Source organism: Momordica charantia (assembly GCF_013281855.1).
Source record: "Momordica charantia cultivar OHB3-1 chromosome 4 unlocalized genomic scaffold, Mcharantia_2.0 BLBB01000004.1, whole genome shotgun sequence".
Taxonomy (NCBI): domain Eukaryota; kingdom Viridiplantae; phylum Streptophyta; class Magnoliopsida; order Cucurbitales; family Cucurbitaceae; genus Momordica; species Momordica charantia.
Window position 1 is genome coordinate 16,969,377 of NW_028275162.1, and position 18,597 is coordinate 16,987,973.

The 18,597-nt window shown below is 43.5% G+C and overlaps 1 protein-coding gene across 1 annotated transcript; it reads right to left on the bottom strand.

Annotated features, from left to right (window-relative positions):
• Nucleotides 1-15,978: 15,978 nt before the first annotated feature.
• Nucleotides 15,979-17,509, bottom strand: LOC148211944 (GDSL esterase/lipase At5g03980-like). Its single transcript, XM_088122957.1, has 5 exons — nt 17,248-17,509; nt 16,939-17,151; nt 16,687-16,835; nt 16,316-16,589; nt 15,979-16,196 (listed from the first exon to the last, which is right to left on the bottom strand). The coding sequence occupies exons 1-5, from the start codon at nt 17,507-17,509 to the stop codon at nt 15,979-15,981; spliced, it is 1,116 nt and encodes a 371-aa protein (XP_087979083.1).
• Nucleotides 17,510-18,597: the final 1,088 nt, after the last annotated feature.

Sequence of the window (18,597 nt, forward strand, 5' to 3'; positions counted from 1 at the left end):
CGTGTAAACCCTCTCTCATCTACGTGATTCTTTGACAATTCAACAAATGACCTAATCTCTTCTTTATATTCTTTGCTTAACCAAATCCGGTCTTTTATCCAAGTTCTATCCATAATTTTTCTAATCAATAGTAGAATACAGTGGATCAATAAAGCAATAAATCTCTTCAACAAATATGCAAGCAGTGATAAACAATCAACCTATATATAATTGGCTATATATATGTTGTGACATATGACATTATTTATGTGTAATATAAATTGAGAATTTAAACACACAATTTTATACTATGATATCATGTCAAATTGTCAATAACCTCGAACAATTAAATTAATAGGTTACAATTAAAGGCAAAACATGTTACTTTTTAAAATAAATTTAATGATAATTTTGAAATTTAGAAAGGAAAAAAAATGGGGAAAAGGAAATCGTAATTTGTTGGAAGGATTAGGCCCACTTAGATGTGTGAAGAAAACGATTGCAGATTGCATGTCACTGTGAAGACTCTTATTTTGATTGAAATTTTAAAATTGAAATTTTTGTTTTTGTTTTTGCATTCGAAAGAAACTTTCACATTCACCACTCACCAAATTAAATCTACTTAGAGATATTATCATACAGTTCTATGTTCACAACATAAAGATTACGTCAGTCTGCATGTACAATGGCATTTCACAAAATGGAAATTTATTTGCGAAAATGAACAATGACATAAATCCAACATTTTCTTCCAAGAGTTCTAAGCATGCGGGATTTTAAATATAGCAACATTTTTACTATTCTCACAGAACCAGTCATGTACAAACTAGAGATTGGGGATTTATCCTATTTTTACACAATCTACTACCTGGACAAGAAATATTGTCTACTTGAAAATATGAGTCATATACAAATATAGAGGGAGAAAGATAGAGGTAGAGCTTACGAATTCGATAAGGAGACGACAAAGAAAAACATTCAAATGCTTCTCAATCCCTCAATGGGGGTGGCTACAGATCTCTTTTGCTTTTGAAAAACACCCAAAATAAAGATTACAATTTCAATCAAACAAATCAAAGCCGATTAAAAAGGGAGTTAAAAGCCAAAAATCAGATCTAGATTCACCCATCCTTCTTTCTCGAAAAAAACTTTCACGGCGGCGACAATAGTGGCGGCGACGAACGATGGTAGAGAATGTCACAGAAGCGGCGGGGGGCGGTCGGGTAGCGAGATTTTAACAGAAAAAAGAAAACTGGGGAAGACGCTGAGGGCTCGCGATTGGGGAAGAGGGGGGGACGAAGATTGAGGGGAAAAAAGAAAAATGGGGAAGAACTGAGGACAGCTGGGGGGGCTCGCGGCAAGGTAAGAAGGGTGGGACAGAGATTGAGGGAAGAAGGGGACCACGATAGATTTAGGGCAAGGAGGGATAAATGTCGCTCATCGCACGACGTCGTTTTCCCAGCGTTTAAGCTAAACGCCGGGAAACGTTGTCATTTAAAAGCGACGAAATAGCATTTTCGTCGCTTTAATCAGCGACGAAAACGCGTTTCGTTGCGTTTTTAAGCGACGAAAACACATTTCGTCGCTGTTTTAAGCGACGAAATACGATTTCGTCGCTACATATGCGACGAAACAAGTTTTCGTCGCTTTTCTAGCGACAAAAATGTTTTCGTCGCTTAGTTTCATCGCTGATTCCTACAATTCTTGTAGTGCAACGAAGTTTGGGTCAGAAACATTCAAACTTGATAGAGAATGGGTCATACCTTTTGAAAAAGAGGAAGATGATTCCTCCATAGCCTCATTTGAGACATCCATAGGGCGGATGCTCTTTCTTGCCCTTGTACAGGGGATTCCTCGTCATCTTGGGTTGACTCATGTATCGGAGTACGTATTCGCACTTCAAGGAATTACAGGACAGCCCGACCGACATTAATGGAATAGTTGCAAAGCGGCCCCAAAGACTTCACAGAGGAATTCTTTATGTTCCTTACTTTGATTTCGGAAACACACGACAGTTTAGAAGACCGTGATGGTAATAGTTTGAAAATTTTCAGTTCTTGATCTTAGTTTTGACATTTGATAGCCTGAGTGTCTGCGTTTGATTAAACCAAGACTCTTGTTGATTGAGTTTAGATTTAACCAAAGATTTAGTTTAGATTTTTATCTTTTAACCATCTTTATAAGTGCTTCAGATGAATTTAATCTTTTAGTTTAGCTAGGATAATATATTTGTTCTCTTTAAATGGAGAAGCCCGCCCATCACGCATTTTTCCATCAGAGAACTGAATAATGAAAATTTTCATATTTCTCTCTAAATTTAGTTTTAGGATTATTCAACAATTTTCATCATGTATTCACACTGTAACATACATTTCATTCTTATTCACCTTTATGATTTCTCAATAATCTGAGTTGTAACAGCATTTTAACTAGGAGATAAAATAAACAAAGATTTTGTCTTCCATAAATCATTTTTTCTATTTGAGCAGCGGTGGCTCGGCTGGCGGCCAGATGTCTGTCTGCGGTTAGTGCTTACGATAGAACATTAGAATATGTGGACACATTGGATTCTGCGCAGGCCAAATTTTATGATATACTGAATTCTCCCTCACTGGATGTGGCTTGTGAGAAGATTGAAAGTCTGGCAAAGGCAAAGGATGATTCATCATTGATTCTTTTGATAAACATTGCATGGGCTTCTGCAAAAGAATCCACAACCATGAAGAATGAGGTAATGTTTAGGTTAAATCTTATCTTAGTCCTTAAACGTTCATATTTATATCATTTTAATACCCGAACTTCCAAATAGTTTGCTTTAGTCGTTCAACTATCAAGTGTTGTGTTTTTGTCTTTGGACTTTAGCTTAAAACATTAATTTAGCCCTCACTTTTAATTTCTCATTAATCATTAAACGAAAGTCTAATTCCGTTTAAAATTAGTAATTACATTGAAGCCCTTTTTCATATAGACATTTATTAATTAGGTAAAATGCACGCAACAAAGAAAAAGTACCTATGTCAGATTTGTTAAAATATTAACAGACAAATAATAAAATAGTTATTTTATCTGAAGGCAGAAACTAAAATTGAATGTTGGAAAGTTGAGGGACAAAAATATAATTAACACAAGAGTTGAAGGACTAATATAGAATTTAATGTGTATCAAACAACAATTAAATTTGCTCATTCTGCTTCTAAACTATAATTTAATAATGCATTGCCCACAATACTTGTCCAAAATATTAATTCCTGGTTGTTAACTTTGAAGTCGATCTATGAAAGCGTTGGGGAGCTCTCTCTTGTTTTAACATTAACCATGTCTATTGTTTGGGAGAAAGAATACCCTAGACACGTGGAGGACAGCCATTGGTGCCCCAAGGTGACCATGAGTCATGCCCCAGCTCGGACCGCAGAGATCACCACCACTAGCGTTGACAGATACTAAGTATGAGGGCCGAGGTGAACCTGGCCGAGGTCCGACCTACCGGGAAGCTCAGTGGGGGCCGATGTGAGCTACTGTCAGCGGCGTGATTATCGGGTCTAACCGTCGGTCCCGAGATTACCGGGTGTAACCGTCGCGAGATTAGCGGGACTACCACCCATAAGTAGAGGACTTCACTCCACGATCAGGTACGATGATTTCTGACCTCGAACTAAACTGGGAATCCGACCTATACTGACTTGATCGTCGGAGTGCTCACCTTTTTGTGCAGGTCCGCCCAAGTATTCAGATCGGTCCTGAGGCCGAGTTCGAGCTGCAATCTGAAATACACTGTTGTGCATATCCTTGCATAAACATTTGGCGCCGTCTGTGGGGACGACAATCTAAGTCATCCCAATCCTTTTAAACCAATACGCGAGCGAAAATGGTTCAACCAGCAAACTCGACCAATACGGCAGATCGAAGGACTCTAGCTGCCAGCGATGCCCACCAGAGGGAGGTCGGAGCAGCAGTGGTAGAGGGGCAAGGTCACGACGGCCTAGCAACAGAACCCCTCCGCAGGTCGACACGAATCACCGGGCCTGTTCTACCACCTGCGCACCCCCCAAGGACATCCAAGGCCACCCGTGGCCGAGGTGGAACCTCTAAGAAGGGCACCCGGGGTCCAGCCCCGGCCCCGACAAGTGAGAACTTGGATGCACTCCAGAGAGAAATGGAGGCAATGCGCACGAAAATGCGGTCCATGGAGGAAATGTATAACGAAATGATATTAGCTGCAGGCGCAGGGTCTCGACCTGAGAACCGAGTGACGCGAGTTGGCATACGCGAGCAAAGGGGTTCCCACCTCGGCCCAGTTGAGGAGGAACATCCCGAAGACAACGAGAGCGAGGGACACACTCGCCAAAGAGGAGACCTCCGTGAACACCTCAACAGAAAGAGAGGCTCATCTCTCCGAAAAGGACAGTCACCATCCCGCTCACACAGGAGCTCCAACCAGCAGGCTGAATCCTCTCGCAACCCAGCAACTCCTGCAGGAGTGATTACAAGGGAGGAGTTCGACCAGCTGAGGGGCCAGCTCGACGCTCAGGTGGAGGCCTTAAAGGCCAAATGTGAGCAAAAAGAAGGTTCACTGAACAATGGCGACTTGGGAGAATCGCCCTTCACCTCGGACGTTTTGGAAGCACCGATCCCTCCGAAGTTCAAAGCTCCTACCGTGAAGTCTTATGATGGGTCGAAGGACCTCAAGGATTATGTTGAGGTCTTTAAAGGCCTCATGGATTTCCAAGCAGTATCAGACGCAATCAAATGTCGCGCCTTTCAGATCGCGCTTACTGGCAGCGCGCGATTGTGGTATCGGAGACTGGCAGCCAGGTCGATCTCGACCTACTCTCAACTGAGAAGGGAGTTCCTCGCCCAGTTCTCTTCTCGGCATTATGACAAAAAGACAGCGACCCATTTCGCCACCATCAGACAGAAAGAGGGTGAGACACTGCGAGAATATGTCACCAGATTCCAGGAGGAGCAATTGAAGGTCGCACACTGCTCCGATGACTCGGCCATGTGCTATTTTCTCACCGGTCTAGCCGACGAAGCCCTCACGGTGAAACTTGGAGAGGAGGCCCCGGCCACCTTCGCCGAGGTGCTTCAGAAGGCGAAGAAAGTCATCGATGGATATGAGCTCCTCCGAACCAAAACCGGCCGACCAGAACGAAAGATCGGCTGGGGCAGAAGTGGAAAAGATATAGAAAAGGCAGATCCCAAGTCCAAGGACAAGGGATCCTTTTCCAGCGGCCGAGCTGAGTATCGAAGGGCGGAGAACGGACCTACCAGGAGCCGACCTTACGAACGCTTCACCCCGACCACGATTCCAATTTCCAAGATCCTAACGAACATCGAGGAGTCTGGAATGGAAAAACTACTCAAGCGTCCTGAGAAGCTTCAGGGAGCCCCGAAGAGGCGCAGCAAGGACAAGTATTGCCGCTTCCATCGGGAGCACGGCCACAACACGTTGGACTGCTGGCAGTTGAAGCGCCAAATTGAGGATCTAATTCAAGATGGCTACTTCAAGAAATTTGTGGGAAAGCCCAGGACCAGCTCGGCAGAGAAAAAGGAAGAGCGGAAGCGTTCGAGGACGCCGCCCCGGCGCACTGACCGACCTACGGTCATCAATACCATTTTCGGAGGGCCAAACGGGGGTCAGTCCGGACATAAAAGAAAGGAGTTAGCTCGTGCAGCCAGGCGCGAGGTGTGCATCATCAGGGAGCAGAGGCCGACCTACCCAATCACCTTCGACAGTACAGACTTAGAGGAGGTCCACCTGCCCCACAATGATGCACAGTGATCGCTCCCTTGATTGATCATGTGGTGGTCAGGAGGGTGCTGGTAGATGGAGGCGCATCTGCTAACATCCTGTCCTTACCGACCTACCTCGCCCTGGGATGGACGAGGTCGCAATTGACGAAAAGCCCGACACCGCTGGTTGGGTTCTCTGGAGAATCGGTCATCCCAGAGGGTTGCATCGACTTGCCGGTCACACTTGGGCAGGACCAAACTCAGGTCACCCAAATGGCCGAGTTCGTGGTAATTGACGGTAGATCGGCCTATAACGCCATCTTTGGGAGACCCATCATCCACTCATTTCGGGCCATTCCCTCAACACTTCATCAAGTTTTGAAGTATTCCACCCCCAATGGCGTCGGCACGGTCCGAGGAGAACAGACCGCTTCGAGGGAGTGTTATGCCTCCGCACTCAAAGGCTCATCGGTCTGTGCCCTCGAAACTCTCGCCGGTAGGGATGGAACGCTCGAGTTCGAGGCCGACCTGCCGATGAGGGAGTTTACCGCACCCACTGAGGAGCTCGAGCTTGTTCCTCTACTCAGTCCCGAGAAGCAAGTAAGCATAGGAACCAAGCTGGGGGCCACCGACAGAGAGGAGCTAATCCACTTCCTCAGATCCAACTCAGATGTCTTTGCGTGGTCCCATGAGGACATGCCTGGCATTGACCTGAAAATTATGACGCATCGCCTCAGCATAGATCTATCATTCCTACCTGTAAAGCAAAAAAGAAGACCTATAAACAAGGAGCGGAGTGATGTAATTGTTGAGGAAGTTAGCAAACTTTTGAAAGCTGAATAGATAAGAGAAATTTTGTATCCCGAGTGGCTCTCCAATGTTGTATTAGTTAAAAAATCTAACGGAAAGTGGAGAATGTGCGTAGATTTTACGAACTTAAATAAGGCATGCCCGAAAGATTGCTTCCCACTGCCGAGGATTGATCAGCTCGTGGACGCCACAGCCGGGCACGAACTGCTCACCTTCATGGACGCCTACTCTGGGTACAACCAAATCAAGATGCATGTCCCAGATCAAGATCATACCGCATTCATAACAGACCAAGGTCTGTACTGTTACAAGGTCATGTCCTTCGGTTTAAAGAATGCAGGAGCGACCTACCAGAGAATGGTGAACAAAATGTTCGCCAAGCAGATCGGCCGGAATATGGAAGTGTATGTGGACGACATGCTTGTCAAGAACAAGCAGTCTAAGTCGCATCTCTCCGATCTGACCGAAGCCTTCGAGGTTCTGAGAACATATCAAATGAAGCTCAACCCAGCTAAATGTGCCTTTGGAGTCTCTTCGGGAAAATTCCTTGGCTTCATGGTGAACAACCGGGGAATCGAGGCCAACCCCAAGAAGATTAAAGTCGTGCTCGAGATGGAGGCACCTAAGACGCTGAAGCAGCTTCAGTGCCTCAATGGCAGAATTGCGGCCCTGAACCGGTTTGTTTCAAGATCGACAGATAAGTGCCTTCCTTTCTTCAAAGTCCTATGAAAGAAAGGGTCGTTTGAATGGACAGCGGAGTGCGAACAAGCATTTCAGCAGTTGAAAAGTTACCTCTGCTCGGCACCTTTGCTCGCCAAACCCCTGCCAGGGGACAAGCTCCAGTTGTACTTAGCAGTGTCTGACAGTGCCGTCAGCTCGGCCCTAATCAGGCAAGAGGAAGCGCGGCAAAACCCGGTCTACTACACAAGTAAGGCTATGACCGAAGCCGAGACCAGATACCCTCAAATGGAAAAGTTGGCTCTAGCTTTAGTCACCTCGGCCCGACGGCTTAGACCATACTTCCAAGCCCATACTGTGGTGGTGCTCACTAACTTGCCCCTAAAAAACATCTTCCATAAGCCAGAAGCTTCTGGACACCTGATGAAGTGGGCAATGGAGCTAAGTGAGTACGACATCTAGTTCGAACCCAGAACTGCGTTGAAAGGACAAGCAGCGGCAGATTTCATAGCCGAGCTCACACCGCCTTCCGAGCTGAGCGAGTCCGACCTACCGTGGACAATCTATGTCGACGGATCCTCCAATGAGAAGGGGTGCGGGGCCGGGGTCCTCTTGCTCGGACCAGGAGGCGAGCGATTTGAGTATGCCTTGCGGTTCGGCTTCCAGACTTCTAACAACGAGGCTGAGTATGAAGCCTTTATTGCCGGTCTGCGAATCGCTAGAGCATTGGGGGCCTCTTGTGTTAAGGTCTTCAGCGATTCCCAGCTGGTTGTGAGCCAGATCAAGGAAGAGTACCAAGCCAAAGACTCCCGAATGGAGAAGTATTTGGGCAAGGTCAGATCGTACCTCGCCCAGTTTCGAACTTACGAAGTAAGCCGGGTTCCCCGAGCAGAAAATTCTAATGTTGACGCCTTGGCCAAGTTAGCATCGGCGTACTAGACCGACCTGGCCAGGTCGGTCCCCGTCGAGATCTTAGATAATCCCTCGATCTCAGAGCCAGATCTGATGGAGATCGGCGCTCCAGAGTCCTCATGGATGGACCCGATTGCGGACTTCATTAGGGGCAATTCACCACAAGACCCCAAGGAGCGCAGAAAGTTGGCAAGGCGAGCAGCTCGGTTCGTGGTCCGAGGTGGAGCATTGTACCGACGCGGCTTTTTCTGCCTGTATTGAGATGGCTAACCCCTGAAGAGGGCCTGTACGTCCTCAGAGAAATCCACGAAGAATTGTGCGGCAATCACTCAGGCGTCCGGTCGCTGTCAGCCAAAGTGATCCGACAAGGATACTATTGGCCGACCCTCAGCCAGGACGCCAAGAAGTTCGTTAGAACTTGCGACAATTGCCAACGCTACGGAACCATAATCCACCAACCTCCCAAGCTGCTCACCCCCATCTCGGCCCCGTGGCCATTCGCGCAGTGGGGGGTAGATATCATTGGTCCTTTCCCTTTGGGCAAGGGCCAGACCAAGTTCGCTGTGGTTGCTGTGGATTACTTCACAAAGTGGGCCGAGGCCGAGGCGCTCTCCCACATAACGGAATCCAGAGTCACGTCCTTCGTATGGACAAATATCATATGTCGCTTTGGTATACCGTAGGCCATTGTGACAGACAATGGGAAGCAGTTTGACAACGCGAAGTTCAAAGACTTTTGCAGCAAGCTTGGCATAAGTCACCTTAGCTCGTCCCCCGCACATCCGCAAGCAAATGGACAGGTGGAGGCAGTGAACAAGATCATTAAGCGAGGCATCAAACTTAGACTGGACTCCAAGAAAGGTAGGTGGGCCGAGGAGCTACCAGAGGTTCTATGGTCGTACCGGACCACCCAAAGAGAATCGACGGGTGAGACCCCGTTCTCCCTGGCCTTCGGCTCCGAAGCTGTAGTCCCGGTTGAGATCGGCATGCCATTTGACAGAGTAGAGCATTACGAGCCTACAGCAAATGAGGAAGAGCTGCTCCTCAACCTCGACTTGTTGGAAGAAAGAAGAGCAATGGCCCAGCTACGCCTGGCGGAATATCAGGGCAGAATGGCCAGACATTACAACGCCCGCGTTCGACCTCGGACCTTCCAGGTCGGACATCTGGTCTTAAGGAGGGTCCAAACCCATGTGGGTGCCCTTGACCCGACCTGGGAGGGGCCGTTTGAAGTCAAGGGAATAGTCCAACCTGGGACGTACATGTTGGCCGATCTGAAAGGAGACGTCCTCGCGCACCCATGGAACGCGGAGCACCTGAAGCGTTATTATCCTTGAAATGCCGAAATGGTTTTCAATGGATCTGTAAAAACTTTTTCAATCGGAAATGTGATGATTTAATTTCATGATTCCGAGTTCGATCAGAAATTAAATGGGGGCCACGGACTCCCACACGGTCACATTCCAACAATCGGTTAAAATCCAATCCTCCAAAACCTAAGGGTACGAGGTGCGATGCCAAAACCACTGACGAACTTAACATTCAAACCTTCAAGGTAAAGGGGCGATGTGAAAAGTTCAAAATGATCAAGCCTTTGAACTTGAGGGTACGAGGTGCGATATGAAGAACAGCTACAGACTTAGGATTTTAGCCTTTTAACGTTTTTTAAGTTGAGGGTGCGATTTTAAGAAATCCAGAGTTGGTACAATGTATTGAATACTAGACAGAGATTCGAATTCAAAATTTCAAGTATTTTTGAAGGCGCGACCTCAAAAGTACGAGGTGTGAGGTGACATTGGCTTTAGCTTAAAGAAAAAGCAAAGAAAGGAATGCAACAAAGTAAAAACAAATGGGAGCTTCTTTATTGAATGGAGAGCAGAACCAAGGCTTATAGACCTTGCAGCTCTGCCCTGACACTTACAAACAAAGGAGAAGAGAAGAAAGACAGAGAAAGGCCTCATGAAAGATGATCGCCTAAGAGCCTGCCTGAGGAGCGCCCTCTTGAGTGGTGCCGACCTGGTCCTCTTCGAGATCGGAGTAGTCAGAGTCCAGATCTCTGACATACTTATCCACCAACGCTTGGGGGCCAGGGGTGCCGCCAGGCCCAGACGCCCACTGCTCGGCATACCACTTTTTCAGACCACTGAGATCGATCTGAAGGTCAGGCATGTCGGAAGCAATGCCCTTCATGAGGAACTTGAAGCCCGCGTCAGAGAAGTCTTTGGCAAATCCATCGAAGTCAGGATGTTGCCTAAACGATTCCTCCAATATGACTCCATTGCTGAGACGCTCCTTCGCCGTCTCCAGCTCGGCAGTCGCATGCTTCAGCTCCTCATCCTTCGCTTCAAGCGCCTAGAGCATGTCGTCCTTCTCCTTCAGGAGTTGGAACTTCTCCTTCTCCAAGCCCCTGGTGATAGCATGGGCAGCTCGGAGCTGGGCCTTGCGTCTGTCCTCTTCCTTCTTCAGCAGCTCGGCCTTGGTCTCCACCTCGGCCTTCAAAATTTCCACCTCAGAGTGAGCCTTCAGCAGCTCATCTTTCATGGTGGAGGAAGCAGCCTCCAAGGCAGCAGAGAACTCCTCTTTCTCCCTCGCTGCCAGAACTTCCCTCCTATCCAGCTCGGCCTTTACAGCCAGAGCCGATTGAATGGAAGCAACAAACGCCTGAGGAAAAACACCAAGAAGAAAATTAGACCGAGCTACCTGTTAGGTAAATTGAGCAAAAATGGAGACACCAGTCTTACCTCGGCGGCGTAGTCGATGGTCCTCTGCAGAACGGACCCTGGGTCACTTACAAATTTGGACGCCCTCCTTAGGCAGCGGTCCAAACTTGCAGCCGAGATGCGGGACACCTGGTCCCTCACCTCAGAACTTGACGGCTCAACTCTGAACCGTGCCGTCACGTCGGACGTCCCGCCCATCCTGGCTTCAGGATCGTCCACCCGATCTGCGAAGCTCGCAGGCAGGAGGACCCCACGAGCTCTGACCTCCAAGGGGGAGGTGGTCTTCTTCTTCTTCCTCCTTCGCTTCAGAGGGACTTCCTCCCTCACCTCCTCGCCCAAGGGCGAGACGTCCACCGCCTCGATCTGATCCCTGGGGCGCTTCTCCCTCGAAGGACCCCCAGAAGACTCCAGCTCGATCACTGGGGCTGGATCTTCCGAGGCTGGCCCTACCACAGCAGGAGTGGCAGGTTTCGAATTCTGGGCGACCTCAAGAGCATGGGCTCGGCCCTTGGACTTGCGTTTCACGTTACTCGCAAACCCGAAAACCATGGCTGCAAAACAAAGGAAAGAAATCAGCACAAAGTTGAGGAAAAGGAGGGGGTAGCAAGCTCGGCATACCTAATTCGGAGTTCGGCCTTGAAGATTCAATGGGACGAACTGCAGGGTTGTAATCTAGCAGCCCGGACTCAAGCAGCAGCTTGTCGGTCACCAAGGTTCCGACCTTCCTACCCCTCGAAAAATGCTCCTTGTAATATTTCAACGTGTCGAAGGAGGCTTGCGTAAGCTCGGGGACTGGTCGGATTGAAACTGCGCGAAGACAAAATCCGAGTTAGACTTGAATGACAGGAAAAAAGATCACAAAAAGTAAGAACTACTCCGTACCTAGGTTCCCAAACCTAGTGGGAACGTCAAAGAAGGAACGACCTGACTCGTCCTTTGCAAGCCATTCCCCAGAAGCGTAGAACCACTTCCTCACCCATCCCTTGATGGAGGTCGGCCCCTTAACTATACCGCCTGCGCCTTTCCTTGCGCACATATAGAACCGACCAGGCTTCTTAGCTATCCTTTTCGCTTCGAAGCACGCGAGGAGCTGGTCTACGTCCAACAGCTCGACCTCTTCACTATCCCGAGCTCGTAGCCAAAAAAGGATGGCCAAAGCGAAAATGACAACCCACCCATTGGGGGCCACTTGAGCCGGAGCCAACCCAGTCCGGAAGAGAAATTCTTGGACAAAAGGGTGAAGGGGAAGCCGGAGGCCGTACTCAAACATTTTGAAGTAGAGAGTGACCCATCCCTCTGGAGGATTGTCAGCTCTCTCCCCCTCCTCCGGAATCCTAAGGAGGATGTTCTCAGGGATAGCGAACCCCCTACGAAGGGATCCGAGGTAGTGCTCAGGTATCCTAGAAGGGTATTCCAAACCCTGACCCGAGGTGGAGGCATCACTATCCTCCCCGTCATCGGAGAACCTAAAGTTTTCTATCTCCTCGAGCTCGGACTCTAACCTACGAGCTAAATCCTCATCGGATCCTAAGTTGCTGCTAGAAGAGGACGACATGGCAACTACGTTCGAAAGAGAAAGTGAGGGAAGAGACCGACTTACCAAGGGTTCGAGCTGCCTTCAGATCGAACTCCAAGAATTCAGGAAACGTAAGGTATGACCTGAAGGGTTGGGGGTATTTATAGCTCGTCGGAAAATTTCCCCACCGTACATGTGTAATCAACGAGCGGCTAGGATCCTCCCGGAGATCCGAAGCGTCGGAATATTTGAATATTCCGATGATAAATCCACCGCAACGGTTATGTTTTCCCACGAATGGGGAGTCGCCACGTGTCCGAAGCAAATCAAATGAACTTCTCTGCCAGGTCAAGATCGGACCAGACAGAGAGGGGGCCAATGTTTGGGAGAAAGAATACCCTAGACACGTGGAGGACAGCCATTGGTGCCCCAAGGTGACCATGAGTCATGCCCCAGCTCGGACCGCCGAGATCACCACCACTAGCGTTGACAGATACTAAGTATGAGGGCCGAGGTGAACCTGGCCGAGGTCCGACCTACCGGGAAGCTCGGTGGGGGCCGATGTGAGCTACTGTCAGCGGCGTGATTATCGGGTGTAACCGTCGGTCCCGAGATTACCGGGTGTAACCGACGGTCCCGAGATTACCGGGTGTAACCGTCGCGAGATTAGCGGGACTACCACCCATAAGTAGAGGACTTCACTCCACGATCAGGTATGATGATTTCTGACCTCGAACTAAACTGGGAATCCGACCTATACTGACTTGATCGTCGGAGTGCTCACCTTTTTGTGCAGGTCCGCCCAAGTATTCAGATCGGTTCGGAGGCCGAGTTCAAGCTGCAATCTGAAATACACTGTTGTGCATATCCTTGCATAAACATCTATGTTGAAACAAAATACTGTGTCATTTGTCGTATGCTTGTGTCAACTATTTTATCGTATTCTAACGAGTATCGTATCATATAAAATAGATGTTGTACCTTCTCATTATGATTGATATATTGAAAATGTTTCTATGTTCCAAAACTTCTAAATGAAGTATTATGTCGTCCCCTTCTATCTCTATAATGTAGGTGAAGGAAATAATGTATCAATTATACAGAGGCACCAAAATCAGTCTTAGAAGCATGGCCCCAAAAGAAATAAAGCTGTTAAAGCATTTGCTAAATATCGTTGATCCCGAAGAACGATTTTCTGCTTTAGCAACAGCCTTCGCCCCTGGTGATGGAAGCGAAGCCAGAGATCCGAATGCAATGTACACGTGAGTAAGCTTCATCTCCATCATATTGAAAACTTTCTCAGTGTGATTACATATTTCTCCTACAAGTTTCATTAGTCACTAGTCTGCAGAGTTTACCTCATATATTAGCCAAAATTCAAAGTGGGGAATCCACCTACCACCCCTCGTTTTCGTTTTGAACTTTAAAATTTATTCTGTGTTGGTCTCTGAACGTTTAAAAAAATTACCATTTCGATCTTTACTTTTGTTTTGTTATCAACAAATAGATGACGTAGCTTCAAATATGTATATCAATGTGTTTTGACATAATGAAGCCACATTGGCCGGCTAACACAAGTACTCGGTATTGTATGACACGAACACTCAATACATGTCCACATCATCCCCAGTACCCATCTTAGCCAGCCTATCAAGTCCCAATACATGCCCATGTCAGCACGTTAACATACAAATTTGAGGCCACATCATCCACCTAATAGGCGTAATTTGTGAATATTTGTTTTGTGCTAGCATTGCTCAAATATATATATATATATATATATATTTTGTGATTGAGCAGAACTCCAAAAGAGCTGCATAAGTGGATAAAGATAATGCTTGATTCATACCATCTGAACCAGGAAGATACAGAGATGAGGGAAGCAAGGAATATGAATCAGCCTGTAGTCATACAAAGGCTGTTCATCCTCAAGGATACCATTGAAACTGAGTATTTGGAACAAACTGAGTTTTAGAATTCTCAAACAAAACAAAACTAAACACTGTCTCTAAAGATCAAATATAGTTTTGGGAGTCACCATTTTTGTAATCTAGCCAACACTTTCAGCATCCACCTGGAAATTACAATAACAATATTACTTTTTATCTTTACTTCTGTCCTGAGTGATTTCGCTGGGTTTGGTACATGTTCTAAATTAATTACTTCTTTGTTCTTAAACTACAAAAACTGCCAGGAACAGGTTAAAAATTACTTTTGGTCCATCGACTTTGAGAGAAGTGATGAGTGAGCTTTTGCCTTTTTTTTTCTTTTATCTTCGAGGTTTCATTATCTCCTTTCAACAAAAGATGAAACCTTCAGATGTAATGGTGGATCTTGATATGGAAAGAGTCGAGAACTTCCTTGGTCTTTGCTCAAGAATTGGATGAAGGATTGATTTTGGTATGTCCATTGATGCTGGAATGTCAGCAAATTCATCAGATATTTTCTCGAGGGATGGATTTTCTACATCTTTCTATGAGAAAGAATGGGGATTATTCGCCAATCGAGTGTCCTTGTACTTTTACTAAAGTAATGATTTAGTTTATAACTTTAGTTTTTAATAAGTTAGTCTCTATACTTTCCAATTTGTAACAATTTAATCTTTGTATGATGTGAAAATGTAAGGTTAACCTAAAATTTATTTAAAAGAATTTTGGAGAATTTAATTAGATAATAGAGACTGAAACAAAATCGAGTATAAATTAATCGAATTAACTTTTTTGATTGGATTTTTTTTTTAAATGATTGTATTCTTTTTCATTTTTAGTCCCAATATTTGTTTTAAACGAAATATCTAAGCTTTGAAAAAGATTTTACAAAGATTTGTTTTAACGTTGTTGGCTTAGTTACAAAAAATACTTTCACTTTATCAATGGTTCATTCATATTCTTAAAAACGATACTATCCTCAACTTTTCATAAACGTTTTGAAAATATCCGTTAACGTTTCAATTTTAACCTAAAAATATTCTTAGAAACGATAATTTATTCCACATTTTCTCTCTTTTTTCAAACTTAACCTATGTAGGCTTCCACATTAACTATTACGTTTTGCAAGTATAGAAGTATTTTTTAAACCAGTGACAAAATTCACGAATATTTTTTGTAATTTAACCTATATTGTTTGGTGAGATGAAAAGAAAGTGAGTATCAAAAATTTCGACTCCATAAATTGAATTAAAAACTTTGATTATATTGCCGTTAATTATTAGGGGACAAAATTATGCATATTTAATTATATTTTAGATTATATTTAATATTAATTAAAGTACATGAAATTTTTATAAACAAAATGTGCATGTGGCGGAGACTTCTGAAATTTACTTGAGATTTCATTGACAAATAATTGGAAAAACATAAATTTCTATTGGAGTTGATGATTTTTAGTTTACTGCCAACTCGGTTTTTTTAGGCCACAGTACATGAAAAATATGAAAGAAACGGTTAAAAAGAAAAGAAAAAAAAAAGTAAACATGGGATTGTATTATAAATGTAATATTTGAATTTCACTCATGAATCAATAAGGACCTAACTAAACCATAAACATTATCATCGAAAAAAATAATAAGGACCTAACTAAACTAAAACATAAAAAAATAATAAAAATAGAAATAAACAACTCAAACTAAATTTAAAAAATGCAGTGCAATTTTGGGAAGATGTCGTTGATGATCCAATATGCCATGAATTTGTAAGCTTTTTCCGTTAAATGGATTCCGTCCCAACTTATATGTTCATGAGGGTTTGGGCAAACTGGTACACCAGGAAGTCCGCAAATCTTCATGAGGTCAAAGTTGTAGTTGCCCCCAATCCCGCAACATGATTTTTGCAAAGAAGCTTCATCAAATCCTGCTCATATGAATATGGATAGGAAACAAAATATTAATAATTTATAGAAGAACAATACCAAATAAACAAAATCTTAATTAAGATCTAAATTTTATTTTGTAAAATGTAGAATAGCATACCGAGCACAAAAGCATGGCGAAGAATCCAAAGCAATGCATTATAGTAATCGCCATACACAATAACAGTATGTGGATTCTCCATTCTCAGTACTTCAATGACTTGCTTGATTCGATCGTTGTGATAACTTGCCAAACTATTCAAACCCTTTAAGCAATGAAGTTCATCATAAGCGGTTGTATCATTGGTTTGGAATCCAGTAAGATAGATAGGTAAACATCCAATTGGAAAGTTTCCAGGAATGATGACTCGAGTAGCACCATAACTGATCACTTTCTGCAAACATCATCATAAGCAAAAAGAGGAGATTAGATTAGTAGGGAAAATCTCGATAATCAACATCACTTTTAAAAAATATATAAATATAAATTACCTCAACTGCATTCTTTATGGTTTGAACAATATCCGGTACCATATCTTTCACCTCTTGCATAGTTTTACCTTGGAACAGTGCATAATTATAATCATTCCCGCCAATCTCGCCCACCAAGAACAAAGCACTCCTTAACTTCTCGATGCAATCTATAGCATATAAATAAAAAAAAGATCAATATGTATAATAACAAGAGAAAAAGAAACTGAAAGTATTTACGTATATAAAAATAGAAGGTTAGTGAACAATTACCTCTCTCATTTAGACAAATAGAGTTAAAATGAGAGTGCATCCAACCAAGCTGATGATCGAGAGAAGAATTGGTAACTGGAGAAAAGATTTTATTGCGGAGAAGAGCCTCGAAAGACAAAGCTGTAGAACCAGCCACTGCAAAATTGACTCCGTGATTTGTCAAAGCGTCCCTATTTAGATAAGGATTCACCAATGGAAGTCCCGCGTCTAAAGCTGCAAAATCACCATTAACAGAAGCCTTTATTAGAAAAATTGCAATGAAAGTGAAATTAGAGAAAGAAAGAGAAGATAGAAGTAGAAATAAGTTACCGAAGTAATCGAGTATGAGCAAGCCGTTGGAGCAACGGCCAGTAGCACCATGAAAAAAGGTTTCACCATAGGGAAGGTGAGAGAAGGTAGTATTAGGATTTTCACGGATCAGATTTCCGGTGTCAGAGATTGAGTCGCCGAATTGGTATATTGCGTCAAACATACAAGCCCTTAGTGGATGTGCGGTGGAAGGAGAAGAGAGAAGAAGAAAAAGAAGAGGAAGAAGAAGAGAGAAAGATGATGTTGTAAAGGAAATCACCATTGCTGCAAAAGGAAGAGAATTTTGGTGTAAAGTGAATTCGTATGGGAAATTGTGAATGAGTGAAGAGTGGAATAATGGTGAGGCCTTATTTATAGATTCTGATTTCTTCCCACCCATTTTGGGATAAAAGAATTTTGAATTTAATTTTCAATTTCCTTATCCTTTTTTAAGATTGGGAATTCCTTCCCATTATTTTTTAAAATTAATAAAATAAAGTAAAATTATTATAATGATTATTTTTAAAAGAGAAACACATTTTGAGATTTCAAATATCATAATAAAATAAAGCTATTAGATTTAACCTGGAATCAAAGGCCTTAATATCGGCACGAATACGCCGACATGAATATCCTGAGCCCTGAAAAAACAGCCCGAGGATCGACCTATGCTACTACCAAGCTCACCACTACCAAGTAAGGGATGACAAACCCGAATAACGTCCGATCTTGTTTCTGGATTGATTATTACCTCTAATTATATTAAATTTATTTTAAGAATATTATTATATTAAATTTAAGAATATCCAGAATCTTGAATTTTAAAAATATTTAGAATTTAAAAAATTGTGTAAAAAAGTTAATTCTTTATTGTATACTTCTACGCCAATAAAGTATACATTTACAGTTTAATGTTATTTGTTATGAAATTTTTTAACATGTATTTTTTTTTAATAATACTTGAATTAGTCTAAAATATTATTAAACTTTTGGAAAAATTATACTTTTAGTCTTAGATTTGAAGTCTATTTAGTTTATTCGATTTCAGAATCTAACAATTTAATTCCTAATATTTTTAAAATTGTTTTAAATAGTCACGTAGTATTTTTATGTGCAATATATGAGACATAATTTTTAATTTAACATGGAAAAGTTGGATTAAAAATTAAAATATTCTTCTCTTAACTCTTGTAGGCACTTAAATTTATCACATATTTTATTTTATTTATTTCACTTTTCACTATGTTTCATTGATTTTGCGTCGCAATAAATTTGTTCAACGGGGTAAAAACAAAAATATCAATTAACCTCTTTCCCTCTTTTTACGTTTTAAATATCAGTAAACAAAAAATACAATTTGAATAAATAAGA